The sequence below is a fragment of the Amblyomma maculatum genome, chromosome 2, assembly GCF_055883805.1.
Source record: "Amblyomma maculatum isolate TAMU_Amacu chromosome 2, ASM5588380v1, whole genome shotgun sequence".
Taxonomy (NCBI): Eukaryota; Metazoa; Arthropoda; class Arachnida; order Ixodida; family Ixodidae; genus Amblyomma; species Amblyomma maculatum.
Genome location: NC_139345.1, coordinates 198,922,059 through 198,949,704, shown reverse-complemented (window position 1 = coordinate 198,949,704; position 27,646 = coordinate 198,922,059). Strand labels below are relative to the sequence as shown.

General features: G+C 44.4%; 1 protein-coding gene across 1 annotated transcript; it reads right to left on the bottom strand.

The window, feature by feature from the left end:
• Nucleotides 1-20,445: 20,445 nt before the first annotated feature.
• Nucleotides 20,446-24,500, bottom strand: LOC146200898 (uncharacterized). The gene is made up of 3 exons (XM_084592468.1): nt 24,464-24,500; nt 21,847-22,061; nt 20,446-20,929 (listed from the first exon to the last, which is right to left on the bottom strand). Exons 1-3 carry the CDS (start codon nt 24,498-24,500, stop codon nt 20,567-20,569), a joined length of 615 nt encoding a protein of 204 aa, XP_084448594.1. The 3' UTR covers nt 20,446-20,566.
• Between the last annotated feature and the right edge of the window lie 3,146 nt (nt 24,501-27,646).

Below are 27,646 nucleotides of genomic sequence, written 5' to 3'. Positions count from 1 at the left end.
TCGGCCCATCATGTGACGTCACAAGGCCTCAAGACATGGACTAGTTGGCAGAAGTTGCCTTCGGTGCTCCTTGCTTTGAGGTGAAAAGTTGAGACGAAAATGGAATCCTTCAGCACCTTTAGAATTCGAGTCAGGCATGCGTTTCCCTGGCCAGGCAGCCAGAATATAAAGCGTCATAGCAGTAGCCCAGTATAAATACCGTCCATATTAAATAAAAAAGGCACAACACGTAAACTGTAAAGCAAAAAGGAAGCAGAAAGAATAGAAAAAATATAAACGAATTATTTGAAAATTTTTATCAAATTTAAATCAAATTGAAAATTAAGATATTGCTCTAGGCTTAAGGTGAGGAAGGCTACGTTTAATGACAGTATAACTTACTAATAGCAATAGCGAAAAAAATTTCTGAAGAGCAATGATACCTTCATATGCATTGCTGAATGAACTTGAAGTGGCACAATGTTCACAAGACAGGGAGGCTGTTTTGTGCCTCGAAAGGCCGGAAACGCATATGAGCAATGTGAAAAACGCATACATAGAAAACGTTTTGCCTGTGCATATTCATTATGAGTGAAAGGTTTATTACTGATGACGCCGACATGAAAGGTGTCATGACGAGTGCCCAAATAAATGGAAAAAGTTATATAGTAATTGGTTTAAAATTTTGATAATTTTATCTAAATCTATATAAAAGAGCACTGACACGGGTAGAGTGTGTGTGTGTGGGGGGGAGGGGGAGCCTCAGTTTGCAAGTCGAGCCATCGCTCGGAAAGTGGATCTGTTAAAATATTAGCTCACAGATTATTGATTATATTATAGATTTATCGCCAGCCATTAGTAATGGCCACTTTAGTTTATAGAGTTTTAATTATGCAGTTGTCTTCGACGCTGTGAATTAGGAAGTTTCAGCTATCCTGCACGAAATAACGCCCGCTTCCGAAACCCCCGCTCTAAAACAGTGCTCCCAGCCCGGTCACTCAATGGCGCACGTGCCACACTACCTGCCCTGCCTACCAGGAGTAAGCACCGCAGCGCAGGCTGAGGTGCTCGCTGCCGCCTGCTACTCCTGTTCCCATAGGCCTGAAAAAAATCAGTGCCATTATTTGTGGCGTTGTTTGTGGGCGCTGAGCGCGGTTTACAGCGCGGGGGTATTGATGCTTTAAAGGTAAAATTTCTTTTCTGCAATTTAAAAAAAAATGGGACCGTTAATAATAATTGCTGGCTGCAAGTCTAATTGCGCAGCTATGCACCTAAATATAAGATTGAAAAACGTACTTATCCAAAAATAGTTACTCATGTGATATACATCTGCACATTGTACACCTGCACTATAAACCTGCACATTGTACGCCCATTATCTCCCCAAAGATTTAATGGGATTCGTGCTCAAGCAAGGCTGCCCAGGAACACCGGTCAAACATACTGCCACGTAGTGATGACAAGGCCGTTGAAACCAAAAGAAGACACAGGCTTAATGGTACTGAAATCAACTCTTTATTGGGCTGACTTGCGCCCGCAAAAGAACTAAGCAACTTGGCGGCGGCGATAGGAATAAACGTGCTCGTCGATCGTCGAACAAAGATTGCCCGTCGCACCACTCGTCTACGCTCAATTTAAAGGCTGCTCAGAACAATCTAAATAACGTAGCAACTGCTACAAGCACAAGCTGGAACATTGTAGAAAGACACACGAGTGGCCAGAATCTCCGAGAGAGATCTCGGTGCATCTTGTGCTACAAGGAAACTAATAAAGGTGCGTCTCGCGACATCGAGCATTAACAGACAAAGAATACAGAACTGATATGCGATCCAGAATCAGAGTGATAAGGCCACATGCTGGCGGCTGTTAAAAAACAACACAGTTTTGAAGGTTTCGCGGCATTACTGCCCCCTTAAAAAATATCGCCTCGATGTTCTAAAATAAACAAAGCAACTTAAATAGAAAAATTACAAAGTTTTAACCACCACAGGTTCCTTAACGCGCGTGGCTTCAGTCGTACAACATGTACAATTTCTGGGCGTGCGCGTCGCCGTTCTGATGCTGGCGTTCCGTCGGGAATGACTTCATAGTCCAGTGGTCCGACGCGGCGAAGGATTTTGAGCGGCCCAAAGTATCGACGAAAGAACTTTTTCACTTAGTCCGCGACGGCGAATTGGTGTCCAAACCCACACTTGGTCTCCTGGATTGTACTCTGCGTGCCGTCGTCGTAAGTTGTATCGTCGGCTGTCGGTGCGCTGTTGGTCTTTAATACGCAGCCTTGCGAGTAGTCGGGCTTCCTCTGCACGCTGCAGGTAGGCGGCGACGTCAAGGTTACGTGCGGCAGAATTGCGTCGGGCGTCGTCGTGGGCTCCCTGCCGTACACAAGCTTGAACGGGGTAGCTCTGGTCGTCTCCTGGACTGCCGTGTTGTACGCGAAGATCGCGTACGGCAAGATGGCGTCCCAGGTCTTGTGTTCAGCGTCGACGTGCATGGCAATCATGTCCGCGATCGTTTTTTTTTTTCAGGCGCATCCGGAAGGTCATTGGTCTGGGGATGGTACGCAGTTGTTCGTCGATGGCTTGTGTGACTGTATTCGAGGATGGCTTGCATCAACTCTCCCGTAAACGCCGTTCCCCTGTCCGTGATAAGCACTTCTGGGACGCCGGGTTGCAAGAGAATTTGTTCGACAAAACATTTGGCGGCTTCTGCCGCGGTACCATTGGGTAGTGCTTTTGCTTCGGCGTAACGGGTAAGGTAGTCAGTGGCCACGATGATCAACTTGTTACCCATAGACGAAGATAGAAAGGGGCCGAGGAGATCCATCCCAATTTGTTGAAAGAGCATGATTGGGGGCGGAATCGGGTTTAGTAGTCCTGCTAGTTTGATCGGCGGCGTCGTGCGTCGTTGGCACTCACGACACTTCTTCACGTAGTGGGCAACTTCAGCAGGCAGTCGCGGCCAGTAGTACTTCTCCTGTATTCGATGCAACGTGCGTGCCAATCCGAGATGGGCTGCTGTGGGCTCATCGTGCAACGCCTGCAGGATTTCCTGCCGGAGGGTTTTAGGCACTACGAGAAGCTGCGCGGTCTTGTTGGGTGCGAAGTTCTTCTTCACGAGGAGGCCATTGCTTAACGCGAACGATGATAAATGTTGCCTGAACACACCAGGAGGGGAAGTGGTCTTTCCTTCCAAGTAATCGGCTAGCGCTTTCAGCTCAGGGTCTGATCGCTTTTGTTCTGCGAAACTGCTGGCGCTTACCGGTCCCAAAAAGGCGTCGTCGTCATCGTCCTTCAATGGAGCGTCAACGGTAGCGCGGGATAAGCAGTCAGCATCGGAATGCTTCCAATGCTTCCCAATCCAGAATCTGGGCTCTGAAGATCAGGCGCTGGGCTGCGCAGGGCAGCCTCCTACTAATGCTTTAAATGAATATTGACCGGGCAGAAATAATAAGCTGAGGATGGATAGATATCTGAGTGAGATAGTGACAAATGTCAAGAAAAGAGAGCAGGCGGTCCCGATGAGTAAGCCGAGCCACGTGGCCGATGGTGGACTGCATTGCCTGCGGCCGGACAGTGAAACCTCGAGCCCAGGCGTGAGCCACCTCGTTATTATGTGCATGTGCGGTTGTCCAGATAAGGGTGATAGAGTGGGTTAAAGGGTATGTTAGGAGGAGAGACAGGGCTGGACGGAATATACGACCCGCGTCGAAATTATGGACGGCTGATTTAGAATCACTAACAATGGTTATATTATCGGGAGTGGTTAGAGCAAGATCGAGGGCCGCCTCTTCCACCTCCTCTGTAGAGGAAGTGCATATGGTGGCAGCCGTTTTAGGGCGGCCGTTCGAGTCGACGGCTGATAGGGCGTAGGAAGGGCCGGAGGATTACTCCGCCGCGTCGACATAGAGCACGTCCTTGACAATGAAAAGTCGTCTTAAAAAGGCTTCCACCCGTTTTCGATGTAGGTATAGTTTTTTGTGAGAGCACAAACTAAGTGTTACACGCAGAAATTGTCTGAGCTTAGGGCATGAAAACTGCACATTTTGAAACACGGTTGCGCGTGAATTATCTGTCACACCCAGCCCAAATTTCGCAGAATGCGTCAGGGAGGGAAAAAAAATCTGCAGTAAAGTTTTTACCATAGTATGCTAATGTCCGAAAACCTCCGGTGTTTCCCGTTGAGAGTCGTACTGAACCGGAGTACTCGAGTTCGAACGCCACCGTGGTGGCTGCGTTCTGCTGGTAGCGAAGCGCAAAGGCGTGCTTATCCTCTGCAATGTCCGTGCTTCTTAAAGATGCCCAGGTGGTCGAAGTTATTCCTCAGCCAGCAGCTATGGCATGTGTTTTTCTATTTCTTGTTTCCCTCCCTTCCTGTACAGGCGGTTAATGTGTCCACAGGGAAGTGTGGCAGATACATATACACAAACACCTTTACTTTGTATTAACCAAGTTACAGCTTTTACAAGCGACACCAATTATATCACGTGATTTCATATCAACGTTTAGAAGCAAACGTTTTATTACAGCCTTAGGGGTGGCGTCAAACCATTTCACTTCGCATTTACCGTCCATATACTTAGCATATAATGGCCGCCATTCCCCCTTAGGTAATAACTTCAGGTGTCTGTTAATGTTCGATGACAGACGAACTGCTATTTTTGTATCAAACAGTGATTTAAAGGACTGTGTTTTTTCTAACGAATATTATATGCTGAGGACTGTGCTTAATACAACGAAATTAATACCGCGAAATACAAACACCGTCCTCTGTCTGACCTGCAAAAAACACACATTGGAGCGATAAATTACAATGTTATTAACATTTGCAATTCCGCTTTAACGAAAGTTTTTGTCAAGAAGAGATTATGCTCCCTTTATCTACAACCTGAACGGTATGTTCATTTAATCTGTAACATCGCACTGGTATTTGGGTGTGGTTGTATCCTCATCACTAACCTGGAAAATGCACATTGAGCTGATTACTATTGGTGTCAACCACAAGACAGGTTATATCCTTCGAATGCTCTAAAAATCCGTGGCCTCTTTAAAAGAATTACTTGGAAAATTATTCCTTCTTCCTAAAATAGAATATTACGCCCGCGTATGGGACCTTCACCAAGTCGCCCTTTTTGCTGCATCAGAGACTTTGCAGAATTACATCTGTTCGTTTTATCTATTTTAGCTCAACAGGATGGCGAGTGTTTTCAGCAATGCAATTTAAGCTTTTGTTAACTTCTCTAGCCCAAATGTGGAACATATTTGGGTTTGCACCTTTTCCATACACTTTATTATCATCAGACATGGTACATACACTTTATCCCACGCCTACCACTGTTTACTGGTCGATTGCCAGCGCACGACTGAACCTGTCTTTTATATTGTCACGTGGTGGTGACAAGGCCGTAAACACCAAAAAAGAAAACAGACGTAATCGCACTGAAATCAACTCTTCATCGGGCTGATTTGCGCCCGCAAAAGAACTAAACAATCGGCAGCGGCGATAGCAACAAACGTGCTCTCTTCTTGTCGAACTGAGAATGTCTGTCACACCTCTCAATGTTCTATTCATAGGCAGCGAAGAAAGATCTAGCCAAAGCCGAAAACGGTGACTAGCATAAGCTGGAACATTGTCGAAACACACCCGAGTGGTTGGAATCTTAGAGATACATCTCGACGCATCTTGCGCGATACACAAAATGATAAATAGTCGTCTCTCGACAACGAGTTGGAACGAACAAAGAATACAGAAACAATCCGTGCGCTTGAATCACAGTGACAAGGCCGCATGCCAGCAGCTGTCGAAAAAGAACAAATAAATATTTTAATCGTTCGCGGCAATATGAATGCAAATTTTTGGATCACGTCTTGTCAAACGCTGTGCTAGTCTGAATGCTAAACTGGCAAGCAAAATCATGCCAAACGATGCCGGGCAGTATTTTCCCGTTTATTACACGGTTTAAGCCGAGTTGAACTCCGGCTAGTTTTGGAGATATCAAGAAGAATTCTGTGGTACGATTTCCCTAATTTTGGCAGACTTCGGTGTAAAGAGGCATCTGCATCAGCAGCGCCGCGACCGTGCGGCGCGAGATCGATGCGCTGACTGCGGAAGCAAAGATTGTATGTTTGAGCTCGGTGTTCCTGGGGCAGACTTGCTTGAGCACGAATAACATTAAATCGTTGGGGAGATAATGGGCGTACAATGGGCAGGTTTACAGTGCAGGTGTACAATGTGCAGATGTATATCACATGATTAACTATTTTTGGATATGTACTTTTTTCAATCTTACAGTTAGGTGCATAGCTGCAAAGCCGCGAAACCTTCAAAACTATTTGTTGTTTTTTAACAGCCGCCGGCATGCGGCCTTATCACTCTGATTCTGGATTACAAATCAGTTTTGTATTCTTTGTTTGTTAATGCTCGATGTCGCGAGACGCACCTTTATCAGTTTCGTTGTAGCGCAAGATGCACCGAGATCTGTCTCGAAGATTCCTGCCACTCGTCTGTCTTTTTCCAGTGTTCCAGATTGTGCTTGTAGCAGTTGCGACGTTATCTAGGTTGTTCTCAGCAGTCTTGAAGCTTTATTGAAGCTTTCTTCAGCCATATGTACACATGATTTTAACAAGGCCGGCTCCAAACAAAGGGAAGCTATCCCTCTTTTAGCAGTCTTAGAATGGGCTGATCCATATGGAAGTAGCTGTTTTTTAGCCCTGGGAAGTTGGAAGTATTTTCCCAGGGCTAAAAAAGAGCTACTTCCATATGGATCGGCCCATTCTAAGACTTAAAAGAGGGATAGCTTCCCTTTGTTTGGAGTCGGCCTTGTTAAAATCATGTGTACTTATGGCAGAAGAAAGCTTCAATAATCAAGTACAAAGACTTGAGGTGGCTGGTTTCCCGGTTATGATTATATGTGGGGTGGCAGAGTCTCTGCTTCAGAAAATGAAAGGGAAAAAAGAACGCCATATATGTTGAAAAATAAACGACCACAAGTGATCCCCTATATACATAGAGTTGCACGCGGCCTTGAAAAGGTGGCAGGTAGGTTTGAGGTGCCAGTTATGTTTTCTGCCCCAAAAACTGGGTGGGTTATGTGCATTAATAGGGAGGAAAAAGATAGGTCAGTGCGATAAGAAGCATGTGAAGAGTTTTATTGGATGTCGGGTGGAAGTGATTTATGAGGTTCCTCTGACGTGCGGTAAAAGATATATAGGCCAAACTGGAAGATGTATCAATGATAGAATGAGGGAACACGAGAAGTCCATAGAAAATGGCAAGGGGTCAAATTTACCCCTGCACTGTCAGAAGTGCAAGTGTGAGCCGTTGTTTAGCAGGCTAAACATTTTAGGAAGAGTCGGGATAAGATGGCGCGCGAAATTTTAAAGGCGTACTGGATACAGAAGAAAGAAGAGAGATGTATTAGTGAAGCTTCGTTGAGTTTACGTAGAAAAGAGTTTACTTTTATTGAGAAATCCTTCTGAGTAATGCAAAGAACGAGATTATTATCGGGCCTCAAGCTGTTATTCTTGGCCTAAAGCTGTTATTCTTGGATTCCTCTTACATTTTGGGACCATGGTAGTTTAAGGAATCTTTTTACCGCAAGTATATGGGCTTCGTGGCTTCGCAGACGTTGGCAGGTTAAAGTTTTTAATACATAGGGACTACAAAAGTTATGTGGTGTGAATGGACATGTCCTACTATTTATGTGGGGCGGTGGTTTTTAGTGTATGACTATGTGACTATGTGGTGATTTTGCTTGTCCAGCGTGGTATGAGTTACTGGGCAAAGTAGAGGTGTGGAGTAACAAGACAGCGTAGAATTTGTGACTGTCATGTTTGGACGATGTTTATGGTCTGCGAGGAAGAAAGTGCCACTATCCCCTTGGTAAAGAAGGGGAAGAAGAGAAGAAGAGGAAGATGAGATTGGTCACTGCCATGTTTGGACGATGTTTATGGTCTGCGAGGAAGAAAGTGCCACTATCCCCTTGGCAAAGAAGAGCAAGATAAGAAGAAGACAAAGATGAGGTGTACCTGAGTGTAGAAGAGGAGGAGTGGTGAAGAGGAAGTGTTTTCAGATTCTTATTACAGTTGGTAGTGTGCGCGTGTGTTGTGTATCTTCTCTTGTGTTTGTGTTTGTTGCGCCACATTTCTGAATACGATGCAGCACCAACTAGCTCCTCAAGCTGTTATTTTGAGATACCTATATGGAAGTATTCGCACCTGGGATATGTTTGTTAAACGCGGTGTTTTTCAGAGATGGCAAAAGTTGGGGTTCTTTTGGTGCATATATGCAAGAATTGGTAGGAGGTTTCACTATCGAGAGCCTTTTGCAGGCGGGAAACGTTCCTATCCAAAATGTTCAAGCTATCCCGACTTCACACCACTTCAGCGCACGTGTGTCTGTTATCCTGTCTTCTGCCTGTGTGTGGCATGCACTGTTGAAATACAACATAGAAAACCAGCTAGCCTGTCCGCTTACCCTATTAGAATGAAGGCGCTCCAATCCAGCTGTATATGTACCAGTGGTTAGCTGAAAATAAAGGGCTGCAGCTGCAGCACGATAGGCTTAATTGGAAGGATATGGAAGAGAAATCCGTTATGTTGATTACGATGTTTCTCCCTATCTTTCTCCCTGGTAGAAGCAATTGACGGCGATCATCCGGTAGCCTCGGTTTATTTAGTGAGCGTTATTTTTGGCACGTATCTTTTTTTTTTTTTAATGTGGCATCTTTGATAGAGTTCCTTCAATGCGTCAAAATGTATCAGGGGGGAGCAGCTAGTGGAAAGAGCTATCGGCTTGTGCATACAAAGAATCGAGAAATTGGGTGTGGGTTTGTAAAAAACGTTCGTGAAGATGAACCAATCAAGCAATTTTAAAACATTTTACCGCATTTTTGTTGCACCGAAAATATATTTACCATTTTTTATGCTTGCGTAATAATATGCCAGTAACAACGCAAAACATGTAGGGGGAAGGAGAAGGTGTCAAATTACTTGCGTTAAGCATTCCATTAATAGTTATGCAGAAGGTTAAGAAACAGAACTGCACCCACAGGTATTGGGTTGAACTCTTTTTTTGTGTACACATGTGACAGAGAATTAAAAAATCGAGATCTCTGAACTTGGCTTTGGTGAATGAGTCCAACAGCGTATTTTTATGTTCATTAAAAGCTAACCAGTTTTGTGAGCTGAAGAGAGATTCATTACATGAAAACGAGTCTGCAGTACAATAAGTCTTTTTAGTGATTTCACCTTGTTTGAGTGTTCACTTTGCTTATGGTAATGAAATCACAGGTACTGTGCGTGGGTTTTGATCTGAAAGAATAATTTTAATCTACACTAAGCAGTTGGGCAAATGCGCGAAAGTTTAAAGAAAGTACAGGAGGCAAACGTCTAGAATCAGTATATTGGTTTGAAAATTGCTGTGGCTTCCCCAACAAAGACGTCGTTTTCTTGAGATGCGCACATGACGCACAGTCTTGTCCCTGATGGATCTGTCACGACGTCTTGAGGCCATCTTTGTAACGGCACTTCTCGTTTAGGCACCTTTTCTTCCATTAGCGATATTGGAAAGGGCAGATGTTTTTTTAAATGCCGCTCGCTCCTTTATTATCGAGCCGGAACATAAGGTATTCCACGAACCACAACTCTTTGTGCGCTAGGCGAGTCGCACCACTGGGAACTTTGTAAAGTTTAGCCGGCAGAATTAATTAATGTCATTTATCACCGTTCGGTCTTGATGTCACCCTCCATTGTTCTCAAGAAATTCATCCCATTGTAGTGAGCTTCTCATGGTATATAGTAGGTTTTCTTTCCCTCTCAGTGTGGTGTAAGAACCACCACATTCCTATGGCGAATGATGACTTTCAAAACATCGGATAAGCTTCGAAATTTACAATCATCATATTGCATTAGTATAATTTGAATAGAGTCCACATTGCATGTCATTTAGCACAAGAAACAGCCACGTTCTGGACTCTGTAGTGCTACCTTGACTGAAATCTACCGGGGCCAACGCACGTTGACATTGGCGAATAAAAGCTCTACTATTATCTTGTTTTACAACGTGCCTACAGAAAGAAGGCGATAGTTCCTCCCTCCAATGCTGCAATTTCGCAGCAATGCGGAAGGAAAATCTTTTCTATTTTTTGTCTGCTACAATAGGGATATTTACTACTCAGCCATTTTAACTATTGATTTGGTTCTTTTATTCGTTTCTGGCTTAGAGAAACGACTGCGGCTACAAAGGGCCGAGCCGCGAAACAACAGTTTAATGTTATTGGAAACCGAAGGAATGCCGCGGTGTTTGGAAGTATTCGAATGCGCCAGAAATGTATTTCTCCAATCGTTTTCGGCCCGGCCGTGCAAAAAGAAAAGAGGAGGATGAGCTGAATTGAATCGACATTGAGACTGAGGTTGGTCCTGATATGCTCCTCGTTTATGTGCTCCATAATCATAATAATCATGATGTTAAGCCTGCCGCACCACACATATATTACCATCTTTTAATTCGTTCTAATAATTTGCTAGACTGGAGATAACAGCTCTGTGTGAACTGCGCGTAAGCTCGAGTTCAGTGTTCGATAACCCGACCGGGGAGCGCGACCCGTCTGCGTCCATGACCCGCTACGAGGTGGAGAAGGAAGCAGTCGTAGTTATACAAGCGCACTTAAGTCTCCTTATAACAGGAATGCGAAAGCAATGATAGTTCCATGTCAATTTTATATGAGCTCATTCTGCATTTCGTAGCTTTTCTGACGTGCACAACTAACTTTGATTTTTATCAGTATTTCTTTACGTTGTTAATATTGGTTATTATGTTTATTATTTATTTATTTTTCATTCTTTATTTCTTATTTTTGCATTTTTGTTATGTACCTTTAGATATTTGCCTACTCTAAGCTCTGAGCCCACACTGCAGCCTATATATCGCGGACAAGCGCGCTGCGAGCGTGCGGCCACAGTGTACACACGATGGAAGCTTTTGCGATAGAACAGAATTTATTCTCCTTCATTGAACGGAGATGTTATTACAAAGGTGTTGTTTTACGCTCTACTTGTCGACGCATTCAGGATTTCAAGGCACGTATGCCTCTAATTTTGCATCGTCAGGTATTTTTCTCTCGAGAAATTTAGTATGCTTTTTTCTGAACCATAATAAGAGGGGGGGGGGGGGGGGGGGGGGGGGGAGGGGGACGGTTCTATGGTACGTACGGCAAAGTATTCATACCTCCCGTCAGTAAAAAGTGTGTCTGCCAAAGATTTTGTTTCCATGCAGGAGACGACGCACGCAACATCGTTCTTCGAAATTCACTAATTCACTTAAGTCTTCAATAGCACTGAATAATTTAACCTCACTACCGCAAAGCATTAATCTAGGTGTGCCGCAGCTTTTTGTGCTTCGGCCGCTATTCTTTTCCCTGTATATTAAAGACCTTCCATCAACGCTGTAATATATGCCGATGACGCCGCATTACTTTTTACAGGTGAAACTTTAGAGGTACTTAAATCTATCATTAATGAAGAGTTTAATCGAGTTTCAGAGTGGTTTAAAAGTGATCAGCTGACCCTTATTACTGAGAAAATAAAGTACACCGTATTTCACTCGCGCAGAAAGAACATGAACTACGAACACATATCTCTAACTATCGACAATACGAATCTGCTGAGGGTACCCCAATACAAGTATCTTGGTGTCCTGTTCGCGTCTGATATGCACTGAAAGGAACAAATTATTAACATTTGCTCCAAATTAGCCTATCGTTGTCATGTTTTACTAAGGGCCAGGGACTGCTTTGGTCTTCCAATTTTACACATTCTGTATTTCGCCTTTGTGCACAGTCAGTTGTCCTATTGTCTGGAAACATGGGGTGGTACATATAAAACATACCTAGATCCTGTTTCTCGCTTTCAAAAACGAGCCATTCCTATGATATCTTATTCAAACAGTACATACCCTAGTAGGCCACTTTTTCAGCAGCTTCGCATCTTACCGCTATCAATTGCATATAAACTGAAGATAGCTGAAATAGTAAACACTGTAATAAAATCTAACAACACCCTGCCCCTTAGTTTATTTAGATTACCAATGAAGCAAACAAGAGCTGCAACTAACAACCTATTTAATTTACCACCTTGTTATAATATGTACGGCCGGACACTCCTACAATATAGTGGAGCCCATGTGTGGAATGAAGTCCCAAATGAAGTTAAAGAAAAAAATAACTTTTCGGCAACTTTAAAACGCCATCTAATTTTCACGGAACTGTCGGAATGAATTTATTGTGTGTGTTAATTTTGAAGTTTTTCTGTACAAGGTCTGCAGCAACATTGTACATGTTTTTCATTTGGACTCATTACTAGCTGTAAAGGCTTTGGATCCAACCAACTGTTCGTTACTGTTTTTAGCACAAATAAACAAAATATTTCAAAAAAAAGAGCAGCACGCATTGATGGTGTTTTTTTTTATTGTCCATTGTACATATGGAGCACGTGCGCGTGTTAATGAAATGACAAGAAGTGGTGGCTGTGTACCACCAACGTATCTACACCGTAGGCCACCGACAACGTGTCTTCGTCACTCTCAACAAAATCATAACGGTGGCGTGCTTACACTCCTAGGAGAGCACGTTTTTCTTACTGTTATCCGCTTTGAAGAACAAAGAGGGAATCGAATTAAACCTACTGAATAACGTCGTGCATGGCTGTAAACCATAAATTGTCGAACCCGAAGCGTAAGGATTTGTTCCTCTGCAGATATTGCCTTCGCAAAGAATACATTGGACACTGCGACGCACTAAGTACAACCCGAGCATGTTTGCAAGTTACACGTCTGTAGCCAGTACAGTTCTTCGAAAGTAGAGCAAGCAAGTATTGGCCGTGTTCACTGAGCTCAGTGCGCGCAATATGCGAAACTTCGTTTTAATATTGACAAGTGAAGCTTATTTCACTTTGGTGCCAAATAGCACCGCCAGTGGCGATATTTACCCGCAGCTCATGCTTGTTTACCCGATAGCGTACTCTACTGGTACACCTAATTTCCTGTGCAGAAACAGCGGTCTTCTCAAGCGTCCTGTAGCAAGAAAAAAATAGTTGCGGTTTACCTCTCGGTAACCCTAGTGATACCCTTCATGGATCACTGCCTTGTCGTGGCGGAGGGGCTTGCGAAACTCGATGAAGTCGTGAGCTCTGCTGTGTTGGGCCACCCAAGATAGACAGGTCACGGCAGAGAGTTCTGACAAAATGTGATTCACTGGAGAAGGTAATGGCAACCCACTCCAGTATTGCCTGCCAAGAAAACCCTATGGCCAGTCACAATACCATTAAAGATATGGCGCCGGAAGATGAGCCCCCCAGGTTGGAAGGCGTCCCACATGTTACTGGGGATGAACAAAGGGCGATTCCTAGTAGCTCCAGGACGAATGAAGCGGCTGGGCTAAAGCCAAAAGGACGCTCAGTTGTGGATGTGTTGGGAAGCGATCGGAAAGTCCGATGTTGCAAGGAGATATATCACATAACAACATGGAATGTAAGATCTATGACGCAAGGTAAACTGGATGTCGTCAAGCGAGAAATGGACAGATTGAACATTGATATCTTGGGTATCAGCGAGCTCAAGTGGACCGGAATGGGAGAATTTAACTCCGGCGACCATTATGTCTTTTATTGTGGGCACGAATCCAAGAGAAGGAATAGGGTCGCTCTCATAGTAAACAGAAGAATGGGCAAAGCAGTGCTAGGGTACAACCCCAAAAACGACTGAATGATTTCACTTCGGATCCAAGGTCACACTTTCAACATAACAGTTATCCAAGTCTATGCACCGACCGCTACTGCTGAAGAAGCTGACGTTGAGAGATTTTATGCCGACCTACAATGCCTTTTAGACCACACCTCATCATCAGACGTCGTTTTTCTCATAGGAGACTGGAATGCTAAGGTCGGGAGTGAAGAAATATCCGGAATTATAGGCAAGTTCGGTCTTGGCGAGCCAAATGAAGCTGGGCAGAGGCTAGTAGAGTTTTGTCAAGAAAACAACCTGACCATAGCGAATACTCATTTTCAACAGCACAAGAGGCGCCTGTACACATGGACTTCACCGGACGGTCTGTACAGGAATCAGATCGATTATATTCTTTGCCGGCAGAGATGGAGAAGCGTTATACAAGCAGTAAAAAAAAGGCCTGGGGCCGATTGTGGCACCGATCATCAGCTTCTTGTTGCCAAAATTAAGCTTCGATTGAGGAAAACGCAGAAAACTAGAAGGCCTTTCAGGTATGATCTGAATCAAATTTCATTAGAATATGCTGTGGAAGTGAGGAATCGATTTCATGAATTAGATCTAGAAGACAGAGAGCCCAAAGAGATGTGGACTGATGTTCGTGATATAATACAAGAAGTTGCTACTAAGGTAATTCCAAAGCAAAAGAAATTCAAGAAAGCAAACTGGTTATCTGAAGAGGCTTTGCAAATAGCTGAGGAAAGGAGGATGGCAAAAGTTATGGGGGAAAGAGAAAGATACAAGGTTCTCAATGCAGATTTTCAGAAAATAGCAAGGACAGATAAGAATGCCTTCCTGAACATACAGTGCCAAGCAGTTGAGGACAACAGCCAATTAAGGAACACAAGAGCTCTGTATAAGACAATCAAAGATATCAAAGGAAGCTTCTGTGCTAAGCTGGGCGTGATAAAGGACAAACGAGGCAAGGACCTCACTGAAGCCTCAGAGATAAAGAAGAGGTGGCAGGAATACACAGAAGAACTGTACAAGAAGGACCCGAATGTGCAAACCCAACATAAGACGGTTGTGATTACTGATATCGAGCCGGGCATCCTGAAGAGTGAAGTTAAATGGGCCGTAGCCAGCCTTGCTAAGAACAAAGCTAGGGGAATTGATGGCATTCCAGCTGAGTTGCTTCAAAACCTCAACCATGACGCTCTTAACATTCGGCATACATTATGTCAGAAGATTTGGACAACCCTGCAGTGGCCACAGGATTGGAGGAGGTCAGTTTACATCCCCATTCCAAAGAAAGGCAGTGCCAAAGATTGTTCCACTACCGCACGATCGCGCTTATTTCGCATGCTAGTAAGGTGATGTTGAAAATCCTCCAAGGAAGGCTCCAGCAGTATGTGAATCGGGAGCTTCCGAACGTGCAAGCTGGGTTTCGCAAGGGCAGAGGAACTAGAGACCAAATTGCCAACCTTCGCTGGATCATGGAAAAAGCAAGAGAGTTCCAGAAACCCATCTACTTCTGCTTTATTGATTATGCGAAAGCGTTTGACTGCGTAGATCACAGCAGATTGTGGCAAGCTCTCCAAGAGATGGGAGTTACAATTAACCTCATCTGTCTCCTCAGGAACCTGTATGAAGGACAAGAGGCCACAGTCAGAACTGGGCATGGTCCTACTGATTGGTTTCCGATTGAGAAAGGAGTGAGGCAAGGCTGCATACTGTCGCCCTGCCTATTTAACCTATATGCAAAGTGCATCATGAGGAACGCCGGTCTGGACGAGTCTTCAGCTGGAGTGAAGATTGCTGGAAAACGTATCAACAACCTTAGATATGCGGATGATACCACTTTAATGGCAGAAAGTGAAGTGGAACTGAAGAGACTTCTGATGCGCGTACAAGAAGAGAGTGAGAAGTTTGGACTTAAACTGAACATTAAAAAGACAAAGATCATGGTGTCTTGCCGTATGAAGTCCTGGAGCATCAATGGACAAGAAGTGGAAGCTGTCACAGATTTTCTCTTCTTGGGCTCCAAGATTACCTCGGAAGGAGACTGTAGCCATGAAATTAGGAGACGGCTGCTTCTGGGAAAGAGAGCAATGGTTAGCCTTGACCGCTTAGTAAAGAGCAGAGACATTAATCTGCCAACCAACATCTGTATAACTTGTGCTATGGTCTTTCCAGTTGTGATGTATGGATGCGAGAGTTGGACTGTGAAAAACGCTGACCGCCGAAGAATTGACGCGTTTGAATTGTGGTGCTGGCGAAGACTCTTGAGAGTTCCTTGGACTGCCAGAAGATCAAATCAGTCAATATTGTCGACCATAAACCCTGACTGCTCATTGGAGGGTCAAATTCTAAAGTTAAAGCTCGGCTACTTTGGTCATCTGATGAAAAGAGAGGAGTCGCTGGAGAAAGATTTGATGTTGGGAAAGGTTGAGGGTCGCCGGAGAAGGGGTAGGCAGCGAACGCGATGGTTAGATGGCATCCTCGAGGCACTGCAGATGAAGTTGTGTGATGTTAGGAAGATAGTGAGAGACCGGAAAGCGTGGCGTGACATGGTCCATACGGTCACGAAGAGTCGGACACGACTGAACGACTGAAGTGAAGTGAATGTGTGTGATACGTTTTCCTTGCATTTAGTACGCGCAGGAGGTTCATGAAACGATTTTAGTTCAACAGTTTGATACTTCGCACAGTTTGCAACCTCTCGGTTTGTTCTACCGTTTCCGTTCGTGCTGCAAGGTCCGTGTTGGCGTACCTTTATTCTCCTCGTACCCTCGGCTCCTCTCTCATCTCTTACACTTCGTGCTCGCTCACCTGAAACCTTCTTCTTCCTTTCTGTTTTCTCTTCCTCACCTCATTTCACTCGGCGCGCCCCGAGGACCCTCCTCCCCTTTTTTTTTACTCAGAGCATAGGCGCGCGCCGCCGTCCCCCGCAGCCGTTCTGTTTACACTTTTGTTCTCCGCGGCCAGTCAAAGCGGCATGCCTCTGTGCTCGCTCTCTCGGCCTCGAAGGGCGCGGTCGGCCGGCTTGGTTGCATAAAGTTTATTCCAAACTGCGTAAGCTATATGCCGCTATCATCAACCTGTGAATTTCCCGGTTTCAAGATTTGCGTTTTTAATCACAATGGGAGCATTTTTCATTTTACCGGGATCGTATTTCGCGGTTGCATGGAGTGTGAAGTTGCATTTTTACTGTGCTGTGTTTGTTATGGCATTTACTTTTGCTCTCGAAGAATCGTTTAGCCATGTATTTTGTTTTCAACAAGACTTCCACTAAGGCACTTGTACACGTGCTAAGTGAGCTGATGTGGTTCAAATCATCCAGTTTTCATTATTTTTTGGTCATATTTCAACATAACTCTTTGACCGCATTACTTGAATTTTGTAGTGTCTTTAGTAATGACGACTATAATAAATGAATATTTGCTACTGATGCCTCAGCATTCAAGTAGAGGTCGACAGCTTGAATTCTGTGGCCGAACATTGTACCGGATGTTGCTATTACAGTTTGGTTGTGATCAGATGTTTACTTTTGTTTTTGCTTAAATGTGCATATGAAGCGGTTATAATAGCATTAGCCGCATTTTTACCTGCTTTAGTCATTACAGTGCGCATATTGCAGGCAAATTTGCGACTTACTGTTATTAAAAATTTCCATTGATGAAATGAAACGCCATACCTCTACAAGGTTTGATTCATCTCATGTGACACTGCTTCGGCTAAATATATTGAGACTTGTATATGTGTGTTACATCGTTTCCTTGGTTGGTTGTTAAATTCCTATGCAGGTCCCTCTTGGTGATGGTGTCCTGGTGGTAAAGACCACACTAGATCGGCTACGTACGGACTGAAAAGCAACAGCGGCAAAATTTTCAAGGGCATGATGCTGGCAATGTTCACCGAACAACTGAGAGGAAAGTCCCTCTATGACAAGTGAAGCAACATGAATAAATATTCAACATGCAAGGAAGTTCTGGACCCTGTTCGGGTAAATGATATCACCGTTAGGCACTGCACTGTAGCAAATTGAGCATGTGAGCAGTAAATGCCATCTATGTGATACTAATTTAAATAAATGCCTCTTCTCTGTTTTCAGGTTACAATTGTGGCAATTTTAACAGCACTGTGGTGCAAAAAATGAGCAGCCTGTCATCAATGGTTGCATGCGAAAGTAAATAAAATGTGAAGTTCTGACTTCATCTCCAAGTTACGATCTGAAAATAGAATTACTTCAAAGCCTTCTGGGGTAATTCCAGTGTGAGTGGCCATAACAGTCCACTACACTAGGGTGCGCACTGGAATCTCTAGGGACATTAGAAACACATCAAACAATACACATTATGATGACAATAGCCATTCATGCACTAAGAGTGCATCAGAAACACGGTGGCCAACTTTCTTATGAAACTCATCAAGAATGCATCACGAAAATGTATTGAAATGTTAATGTGCATGATGAGAAATGTAGTCAACATTTAATCAGAAACTCATTACGCTTTTTTGTAAATGCAGGGCGAGAGGATAGATCTTAACCGGCAGCTCCACCAAATGTAAGATGGGGGGTTTATTCAGCATCAGCAGGACTCGATCAGCAGGACTGGGCAGATCAGCGGCGAAAACAGTCACGCGCAGCGATCGCGATGCCACTGGCTGGAATGTTCTCTTGCACTTGTTCCTCTTCACAATTTTTACACGTTCCAAGAGTGCGAAGATGAGTTGCAGCTCTTGGCTATATGTCTTACGGTTCGACCCCGTTCATGTTGCTGGAAATACAACCCCATATAAACAAAACCGCTCATTACTTCCCACTAAAGTCATTAAAAAAAGTTAAAAACGGCATTCTCGGTTTCTGGCTTCAGAATTCCTTGATACAATCCTGCCACCATGGTCTCAGCGAAAGTTTGCACTCACAACTCTCTAGCATTAGGCTTATCGGGTACCCGGTTTACAGTAAAGAAGCATGCTCTCGTTTGCTCAAGTATATAAAACAGCAGGACACTGAGAGAACTCGTGACATCCGAGGGGAAAGAAGGAAACAAATGTTGCTGTTCTTCTTTGCCTGCATCGCATCACCCATGGGCTGAAAAATGTGGCAAGTCGATTTGAAGAAATTGAAGCTATTAAAATTGAAATGTGTCCGGTAATCCAAAGAGAGAGGGAAGTGTCGGAAAAAAAAGAAGAGGACGTGGCATCGCGCACTGGGACAAGTTCGTCGCGCAACCGAACGTTCTGCTGTTCTTGATATGTTGCGCATGCCCTTCCTTTTATAAGTCTGGTGTGCTAAGTAAGGACTCTAAGGTATATCTGAGGCCAAGATAATGATCGACAACTACCACTTCATCGCCGCATATAATGTGCGATTACGAGGAGGCTGTCATCGAAATTAAGCATCTTAATTGCAGTCGCTCAGCCACGAGGCGAATAACGCCTCACAAACCGGTGATGGTTCTTCCCAGACGCATTTCATCAAGTCGTCACTTTAGGCTCGGAGGTTCAAGATAACGAAACCGGGGGATTTTAAGACCCGGGAATGTTCTTCATTCAGAAAAGTAACTTCGTGTGAGCTATCTTTTATTACTTTTTCCTGGTGCCGCCGTACCCTTGTTGTGTGAAGGACTGCGCCAGACTTATGAATTGCAGGTCTTCAGCTCAGATCTTCTGTTCGTGAACGAATATGCCACCACGGCATTTCTCCCTTCTCGTATCGTCAAGTTAGCACCAAGCACACTGTTTCTTGTTCTTGTTAATCCAGTTATTGGATATGATATAGATATGACATCTCATAAAAACGACTGCTGCGGGGCTCATCGCGCACACCTTAAAGGGCCACTGTCCAGGGAAGGCCCTTTTAAACAAAGGAGCCCAGTGTTTCGATGCCGCAAAGCATCGAAAATACAATTCAACGCTCTCTCATGCTCTCCTTTGGGAAGCCAGCCTCCCCGCTTCCTGCGCTGGCCCGACGGGCCACGATAATGACGTACGTATCGGGAACGATGTCCATTGGTCCGTCTCGCTGACTGCCGGGAGAAGGATGGGTGTCTACCGCTCGCAGCGCGCTTTTCCCTCGCCACGGCCAGACTGAATCCAGCGGCGCGCGCTCCCTCAACCGTTTTTTTTTTCGCGCTCGCGGAGAGCCACGCCCCACCTCCCGCCAAACGCGGAGGAGGAAGGGGAATTTGTATTGCGGAGGCTAGACGACCTCGGGCAGGAGAGTGAAAAACCTTTGCGAGGGAACGGAAGGAGAGAGGCATGACAGAATCGGGTGATTGCGGTGGCTGTAACTGCGTTATTAGTTACTCTTTTCAAAAACATTTTGCGGCCTTGCGTTCTAGGGGCGAAGTCCCACAGTCACCGGGGAAGAAAATATTTTCGACCGGAGGGTGGACAGTGGGCCTTTAAGACTTCTGAAGAACGTTTCCTTAGGTGCAGCTGTGAGAATATATTACCACTGGGACACCAGCGTCAGCCACGAGGACATATAACCCTGTTTTGTTGTTCAGCGACCATATCCCTGAAGATGAAATATATAACGCTTCCTTGCGCATTAGAGCTCGAACGCTTGTTCTGCTCAAGTGCAAACTTGCGTTAAAGCTACCCGCCATTTTTCAGGTGACGACAGAGGTAAAGCAATTATTTCCCTGCTTTTATACTTTGTAATGAAAGTGTCAAAAATGAGGATATGAAAAACGTCTGCGTATGGCGGAGTTCATTACGTGACACGAACTTGGACGAATTGAAGCATTTTATTCCTACAATGACGTGAAAGCAATAGTAAATCGAATGGGGCCTTCGAGGGCTCCGTAGCTGTTATGAGTGAAAAGCACACGACCTTTACGATAGAAAAAATGAAACACTACTAGCCGGCCCACGGTCCAGCGGCAGCAGCAGCTCCGGCGGTGTAGCCTCCAGGTCTGACTCCTACATATCTCCCAGGAGTGGTCGCCGCCGCACCGATCGCTACAGCGGGCGCAGCCACTGGTTTGGCATTGAACACAGCGTCGGCACTGGCACCGGGAGCGGTGCCTGGTTCGTTGGTGTCGATGGTGGCACGGAACCCGCCGGCGTCAGCCACGTAGCTTACGGTGCGGTAAAGTCCGTTGGCGTCCCGGTAGCCGTACGATCCCGTCTTAGCGTTGTTTGCGTCTCCCTGCTCTTTTTGAAATAACTGGGTGCCAAACTCGTCAGTGGTATCATAGCCGAAGCTGTACGGCTGGGGAGGCTGTGAAAAAAAGTAGTAGGTTAGCACATATCCATATAGAGTGCTGTGGGCCCGAAACAAAGAAACAAAAATTGCGTGAGTTCCATGCAAAGGTGTCTTAGGAAGGTGTTACCAGATGCAAAGGTTTGTCGACATCCAAGACCGAACCTGAGTCTTTCGCGTAAGAAAGTACGCAAAAATTAAGTCAAGTGTTAACGATATCTACACGTACTTTTGAAAACCTTGCTGCCAAGGTTTAGAAATAGCGGTTCTAACAATTTCTAAGTTAAAATGCTAGGGAATAATGTTGCGGTTTGTTAATTATTTTCTGATAGACTACATATTTTATGCTGATAAAAGAGAGTTTTGATCAGAATTGTTTTGCTGTTAGCACTGAATAGTTTAATAGAGGCACACGTCAAACCCTGATTAGTTTTCCTGCGCTTATTAACTGCAGCAATATAAGAGGGAGGCAGGTTAGGAAGAATCCATTGCCTAGAATAAAAGAGTATGGTTTGATTGCAAGTCAAACTAACTCGAAAATTATGTCAAGCGAAGTACCTTCAAGCAATTTCAATGCCCGATTAGTTAAGGTATGCTTATTTACAAATTCTCAGGGAACAGGAAAACGATATCATATTGTAAAAGCTAAATTATTACTACTATCCTGCATTAGATTTATGCGCGAGAAAAGATTCTTTGACATCGGGCATGTTTATTAGGCACTCCTCGTCACGCTAAACAAAGAAAACGTGTTTAAAAAAAAAGAGCTATTGATAAATATTTTTCGCCGAAAAAAAGTTACGTTCACGAGTAGTGGACAGCGAAGATTCGAGATATATAATTTATTTCGGAGTTTTTCGTTTGTCCCAAGCAGTGGAGTTTAGCATGTAACCAAAATAAATACACTTCGACCTAGGAAAGCGTATTTTACTTACAGAAGAGGCATCGGCTGCAGCTACTCCAGGGGTAGCCGCCGAAGCGAAAAGGGGACCTCTGAATCCTCCTGCTTGGAATCCGCGGTGATGGGCGCCACCGAAAACATTCCCGGATTCGATGAGGGCGACGACGGAGAATAGGGTGACAGCCTGGAGAATAAATATTTGTTCACGGGTGAAATCATTTCCAGTTATGATAACAAAAGGGAAGTCGGCTTGAAAGAGAGAGTTTTACTCCTACTAAGAATAAAAGACGGCTGAACCTGGCCCAACATTGGCTAGGTGAAGAAAATGATTAAGCTTGCTTTTCGAAGGAAACTGTTTCGTTCCTTTCGTAACGGCAACGAATGCTTTTTTTTTTATATACGGTTCTTCCGTAGTATGAACTTGTCATATTCTTGAACAGAAGCCCATTTTGTAAAAGTAATTGAAAAGGTATGCGCGCCTAGTGGCGCGCGAAATTCGCTTCCTTAGTTTCAGTTCAGTTCAGTTCAATTGTTTATTTTCCATAAAATATATGGAGGAGTCCAAGGAAAAAAGCTGCATGGAAGCAGCTTGAGGGGCGCCCTTGACCCAACTACATGCAACAGCGCAGGGCAGATGCACTCATGATCCCCGAAGGCTTTGACTAATGTTTTTAATGATAGCTAATCTAAACATAGACAAACAGTGAAATACACATAGTCACAAAACACAAAACATGAAAATTTCCACCAAAAAAGGATTGTTGAACACCAGTGTTTTTAAAACATTCCGGAACATTTCTCCTCACAGGAAGGAAATTAATACAGTGAAAAAGCATCGAACGTTCATTTCTTACTCAAGAAGGTTACTGAAAAGATCTGAGTGCAGGAAGGATTTGAATTCTGTAGGGGTTAAGTGAAGCATACTAATGACTTGGTCTTCGAGACAGTTTAGGAGTGTAGGCAAGCTGTGGCGAAGCATTTGGAGCCCATAGTTCTAGTTCGAGGTATTTGCCAGAATTCTGTGTGTCGTGTGGAACGCAAAGGTACTGTTTGGCGTAGATTTGAAATGTATAGCTAATGTCGTGCTATTGTTTCTACTGCCCTAATAAAACTGTCGGAACTAGTTATATCTGTGCATATGTTTAATTCTTTGGATTTTATGTTTCTCGAAATATTGTGTGGTGTGTTCTGTGTATGAGGCATTTTCAATACCACGCATAGCCTTTCTCTCTCATAATAATATCTTATTGAGGTGTGCCTGAGTTGTAGTAGCTCCCACTAAATAGCAGCAATTTATGTGAAAAGCGAACAATGTTTTATAGAGTAATACAATTCACCGATGATAGAATATTATAGCGATTCCTATTGATGAGTCTTATCCCATCTTCTTATCAGATGAATTCTCCCCACAAAGGAAGCCCTACCGCCATATTCCAGACATTCTGTGCTGAAACAAAGTAACAGCATAATGATTAAATGCCTTTGAAGATATTGGCAAGGTAGAATTGAGAGCAGGTGTTTTTAAGGCATCATTTTATGCATTTAACTCGTGCGTGTGTTCCCCTTCCACTACTATACACTAGCACATGATATATGAGATTGCCAGTAACCGTGCCTACACGTGCTTATAATGTGGAGAAAAAAAAAAGACGAAAAGCCTTTATGCCCATTTTTCAACAAAGAATGCATTCTAAATGGGAAGCCTTGAATGATTTAGGCTGTTTGGAGGGTGAAGTGAATGAGAATGAGACATGCCAAAGATTTGGTTTGGGCGGGATGGAATTTTCTGAAAGCAGCACAACTTTCCTTAAGTTGGCCATTTGTTTCTGCCGCTTTTTCTGTATTGATTACTAGGGAGAATGAAGAATCTGCGCTGAGGGACCAACTCTAATCTAATGTTGAAATGGCAAAACACGTAGGCTCTAAGAAGCGGTACAGAGCGTTCCTCTCACCTTGAGAAGCATTCTCGCTTCCGATGTATCCACAGAGTACTGCGTTAAGCTTAAAGATCGCAAGATCTCGTGGATCTCTCTGCGCCGCTCCAGGCTTTTATATGCTTCACTTGAAACCACGCAACCGCCGAATGACACGTGACTGCAGTGTAATGGAAAGCTCCCTCCTCTCTCACATTTCTCTCTGCATGGTCACGTTTCGCCTTGCATGGTCAACGTCAGTTGCGCTGGCGTGAAGAGCCGTGATCTTTATTTTTTTTGGCCCATTTGATCCTTGCGCTTTCGCTAAGTGTTGACCTCCAGCGAAGCGAAATCACTCGCTCACGCATACAAACGGGCTGTACTGCGGTGACGCCATGTAAGCGGCATATAATGCGTGTAAAACATCAGTCAAGACGTCGATAGCTCTTCGAAAATATTCATGTGCAGTGTAGAAACAGGCGGAAAAGCTTTTATGCTGTGTAGTGTTCCTTACTACCACACAGATATGGAAATTTGCACATTCTTAGGGAATTTGTACAGCACGCACAAATTGGCGAAAACTGCAATTTTCCCTTTTTTATTTTGTTTTCCCTGGAGTCAGCTCGGGATGCTCTTTTGAGCCGCTCACTAAAGTATTTCGTACCAGAATGGCCGAAAGAAATACGTTTCATCTGGGTCCCCGGTACCTACGATAATTTCCAGAATGAAGCCACAGACTTCTTGGCTGAATCAGCTCTTGATGGACCTGTTCCATGTACGATCCTAATATCATCATTTTTCGAATGCGCCGTTTTAAGCGTTATCATTACATAGCCGCCTCATTCAATGATTCCTTGCCAACTACAGAAGAATACCAACATCTCATATACTCATGGAAATTTCGTTCATGTCAATCATGGCAGTGTGAGGTAACGCTGCCTCTCATCCAATGCAGTATCCCCCGCCTAAATTTTTACTTATGTAGATGCGGATTCAGCCCCTCAAGCCTTTGTGAGGCTTGCGGTGGGATTGAAAACATTGAACATTTCCTTCTCGCTTGTCGAAAATTTTCACATCAGAAAAAGATACTTTTAGAAACTCCAAATGCACAATGTGGATTTACGTTGTCGGTTCCGCTTCTACTCTTCTTCAGTGCGAGTGCAAAAGGATTTGCGTTTCCTCAGATTTGTAAGTATTTACATAACTACATCATAGCTACGGACATATTCTCTTTCTAATTGTATTTCAAAAATTCACAAACTTCAAAATTTTTGCTCCGTATATTTTTTCCTTTTATTCAATTCTGTGATCTTAAATCTTAGGTTTTGTGTTAAGTTGATAATTAATTTTATAGACCCATTCAGCATCTGTACGATATTTTTCAGTCCGCACTGAACCCTGACCAATCTCATTTCGTGGGGATTTGCCATTTATCACGGAGGAAGGAGAACAAAAAAAAAAGAAGGAAGAGGAAATCGAAGTATGATCGCTACGCTGTACCTTGTCTTGTGGTGCCTGTGTCGCTGTCCGATGTCTGTGTGAACCTGCCATGTCAAACCTGCCAGAAGGTTTCCGTGGTCCCGTTAAGAGTGACAGATTGTAGTGAATGCCCTATTGCAAAAACCAGCGTCTCCCAGCATTTTCCAGTGCGAAACCAGTAAGATTTTCGCGCTGGCTTTGCACTGGATCTGCTGGGCACGCTGGAGGTCTGCAATATTCACTGGAGCAGTAACGGGAAGGCACTGGCTGCACTGGTGCGATGGGAGAAAAACGCTGGGATTAGACTTTTGACGCTGGGTGTGTCGCTGGCATCCGCGATGCACTGGGAGAAGCACTGTATCTGCGCTGGGGGCCGCACTGGTTCCAGTGCCCCAGTATAGCCGGTGCGGCCTGCGGCATCAGCCGGAGTAGCATACCTCAGGGGCCAACATGGCAACAACGTACTCGCAATCGACCATCGGGGCGCATGTGAAAAATATAGTTCAAGCAAGCGCTTTTTGCTGCGAAGTCGTTGCGCGCCTGTAAGAAAACAAAGGCAGTATCTTTTTTCTAGTTTTCATGTTTCGATAGGTCGTTTCGAGAGTTTCGAGAGAGACCACGACCGCCGCGCATCTGATATCCCATGACACACTGACGATTAACGTAAAACTAAAACTGGAATTGAATAATGTGGGCTACCATGCATAAGAAACTTCACAGCTGATCTTAAGGGCACTCTAACACAATGATTACTGCCAAAATGTTCAATGTGGCCTGTACCACGGCCCAGTATAAAGAGCAGAAAGAAAAAATAAACGACGAAGAGAGTAGTTTACCGAGCGATGGGCCCATGAGAGAAAAAACAACTACATACAGCGCTTGTAATGCATAATCTTTTGCGTGTTTCTCATGCTTTTGCGCTCTTTCTTACTCTGCGTATAAAGCAGCCGAGCCCTCGGTCATCGCGACGCTTCCCGAAATGTTTACATACAAATAAGGCTTAGTTACATGCAATATAGTGTCGTCGCTGCTGCGCTTGCCGGTATTGAAGCTTGGTCGCACTTTTTTTCTTGAAGGTTTGTACTAAAGCTCCGTGTTCAGCGAAAATTACGCCCACGGTAGCAGAGTACCACCGAAGACCCGGCGTTGGTAAATTTGTAAGCGATGTCATACTCCACATGTTAAAATGATTCCAGCGCACATAATAGCGCGCATAGGCACCCAGAACATTATTTTGCAAGTCGTGAGAGCAGGCAGCAAGCTCCAATGATCAAGAAGTTGTGATTGTTAGATCGGCAGCAATGGCCTGTAGACCGCAAAACATGAACTTTATGAAATGCGGATCATGACATAAAACACAGAAATGTTTCAGAGAATTCCAGTTCTAAGAAGAGAAGCGTGAGGAGGACAATTTAAGATCCTTGCTGGCTAGACTACTTGAAAAAGAAAGCGAAGAGCCTGGTAAATGGATGGACGATATTAGGAAAATAAAAAACAGGATTGAACTGTTCGAAGAAGAGCGCTATCGTGGTGCGCTTGTGCGGGCGAAGGCGCATGATATAGCTGCTGGGGAGACACCGTCGAAACGAGCACTAGGAATCGAGAAGACGCGTGCTCAGAGAAACCACATTGAACTGATCAAATGGGGCGGGAAGTTATCTGGAGAAAGCGGTCATATCCAGCAGCCGTTTCTTGAATATTATCGAACGCTGTTTACAAAGCAAGACGTGGAAGTAAACGCATTCAAAGGAAAGTTTCTGGGCGCTTTACCGCGATTAGATGATGAGCAGAAAGATAGGCTGGAGCTGTCAATAACCGCGTCGGAGGTCGAGCTTGCCATAGAAAAAATGAACCCGGAAAAATCTCCCGGCCCCGACGGGTTAAGCGAGGCATTCTACAAAGCATACAAACATGAAATAGTGCCGGTACTGACAGCCGTGTACAACGAGTCCTACAAAGTAAATGTATTGCCCCTGTTTTATGGCAAATCCCACACAGTGTTGATTCCTAAATACAATGAAGCAGATAAGTTGCAACAGGTTACAGCATATCGCCCTATCGCACTCACGAATGTACACTACAAAGTGTTTATGAAAATTCTAGCCCGTAGACTACAGTCAGTAATTCAACAGTTAGTTGGACCACACCAGTCGTGTGGGATCAAGGGTCGATCCATTGTTTCCAATGTGCATAAAGTGAGGAGTGTGCTTGAGTGCTGTGATCACAGAAACAGTTGTGTAACCATCCTTCAGCTGGATCTGGAGAAAGCATTTGATTGTGTCTCACATGAAATCCTGTTCTGCATACTCGACCATCTGAATGTAGGGTGCGTCATTCGCGAGGGAGTGGCCATGGCGTACCGAAGCTGCACAACAAGATTGATTGTATATAAGAGTTTGGGTGCCCCCATAGGCGTGCAGCGATCGGTGCGCCAGGGTTGTC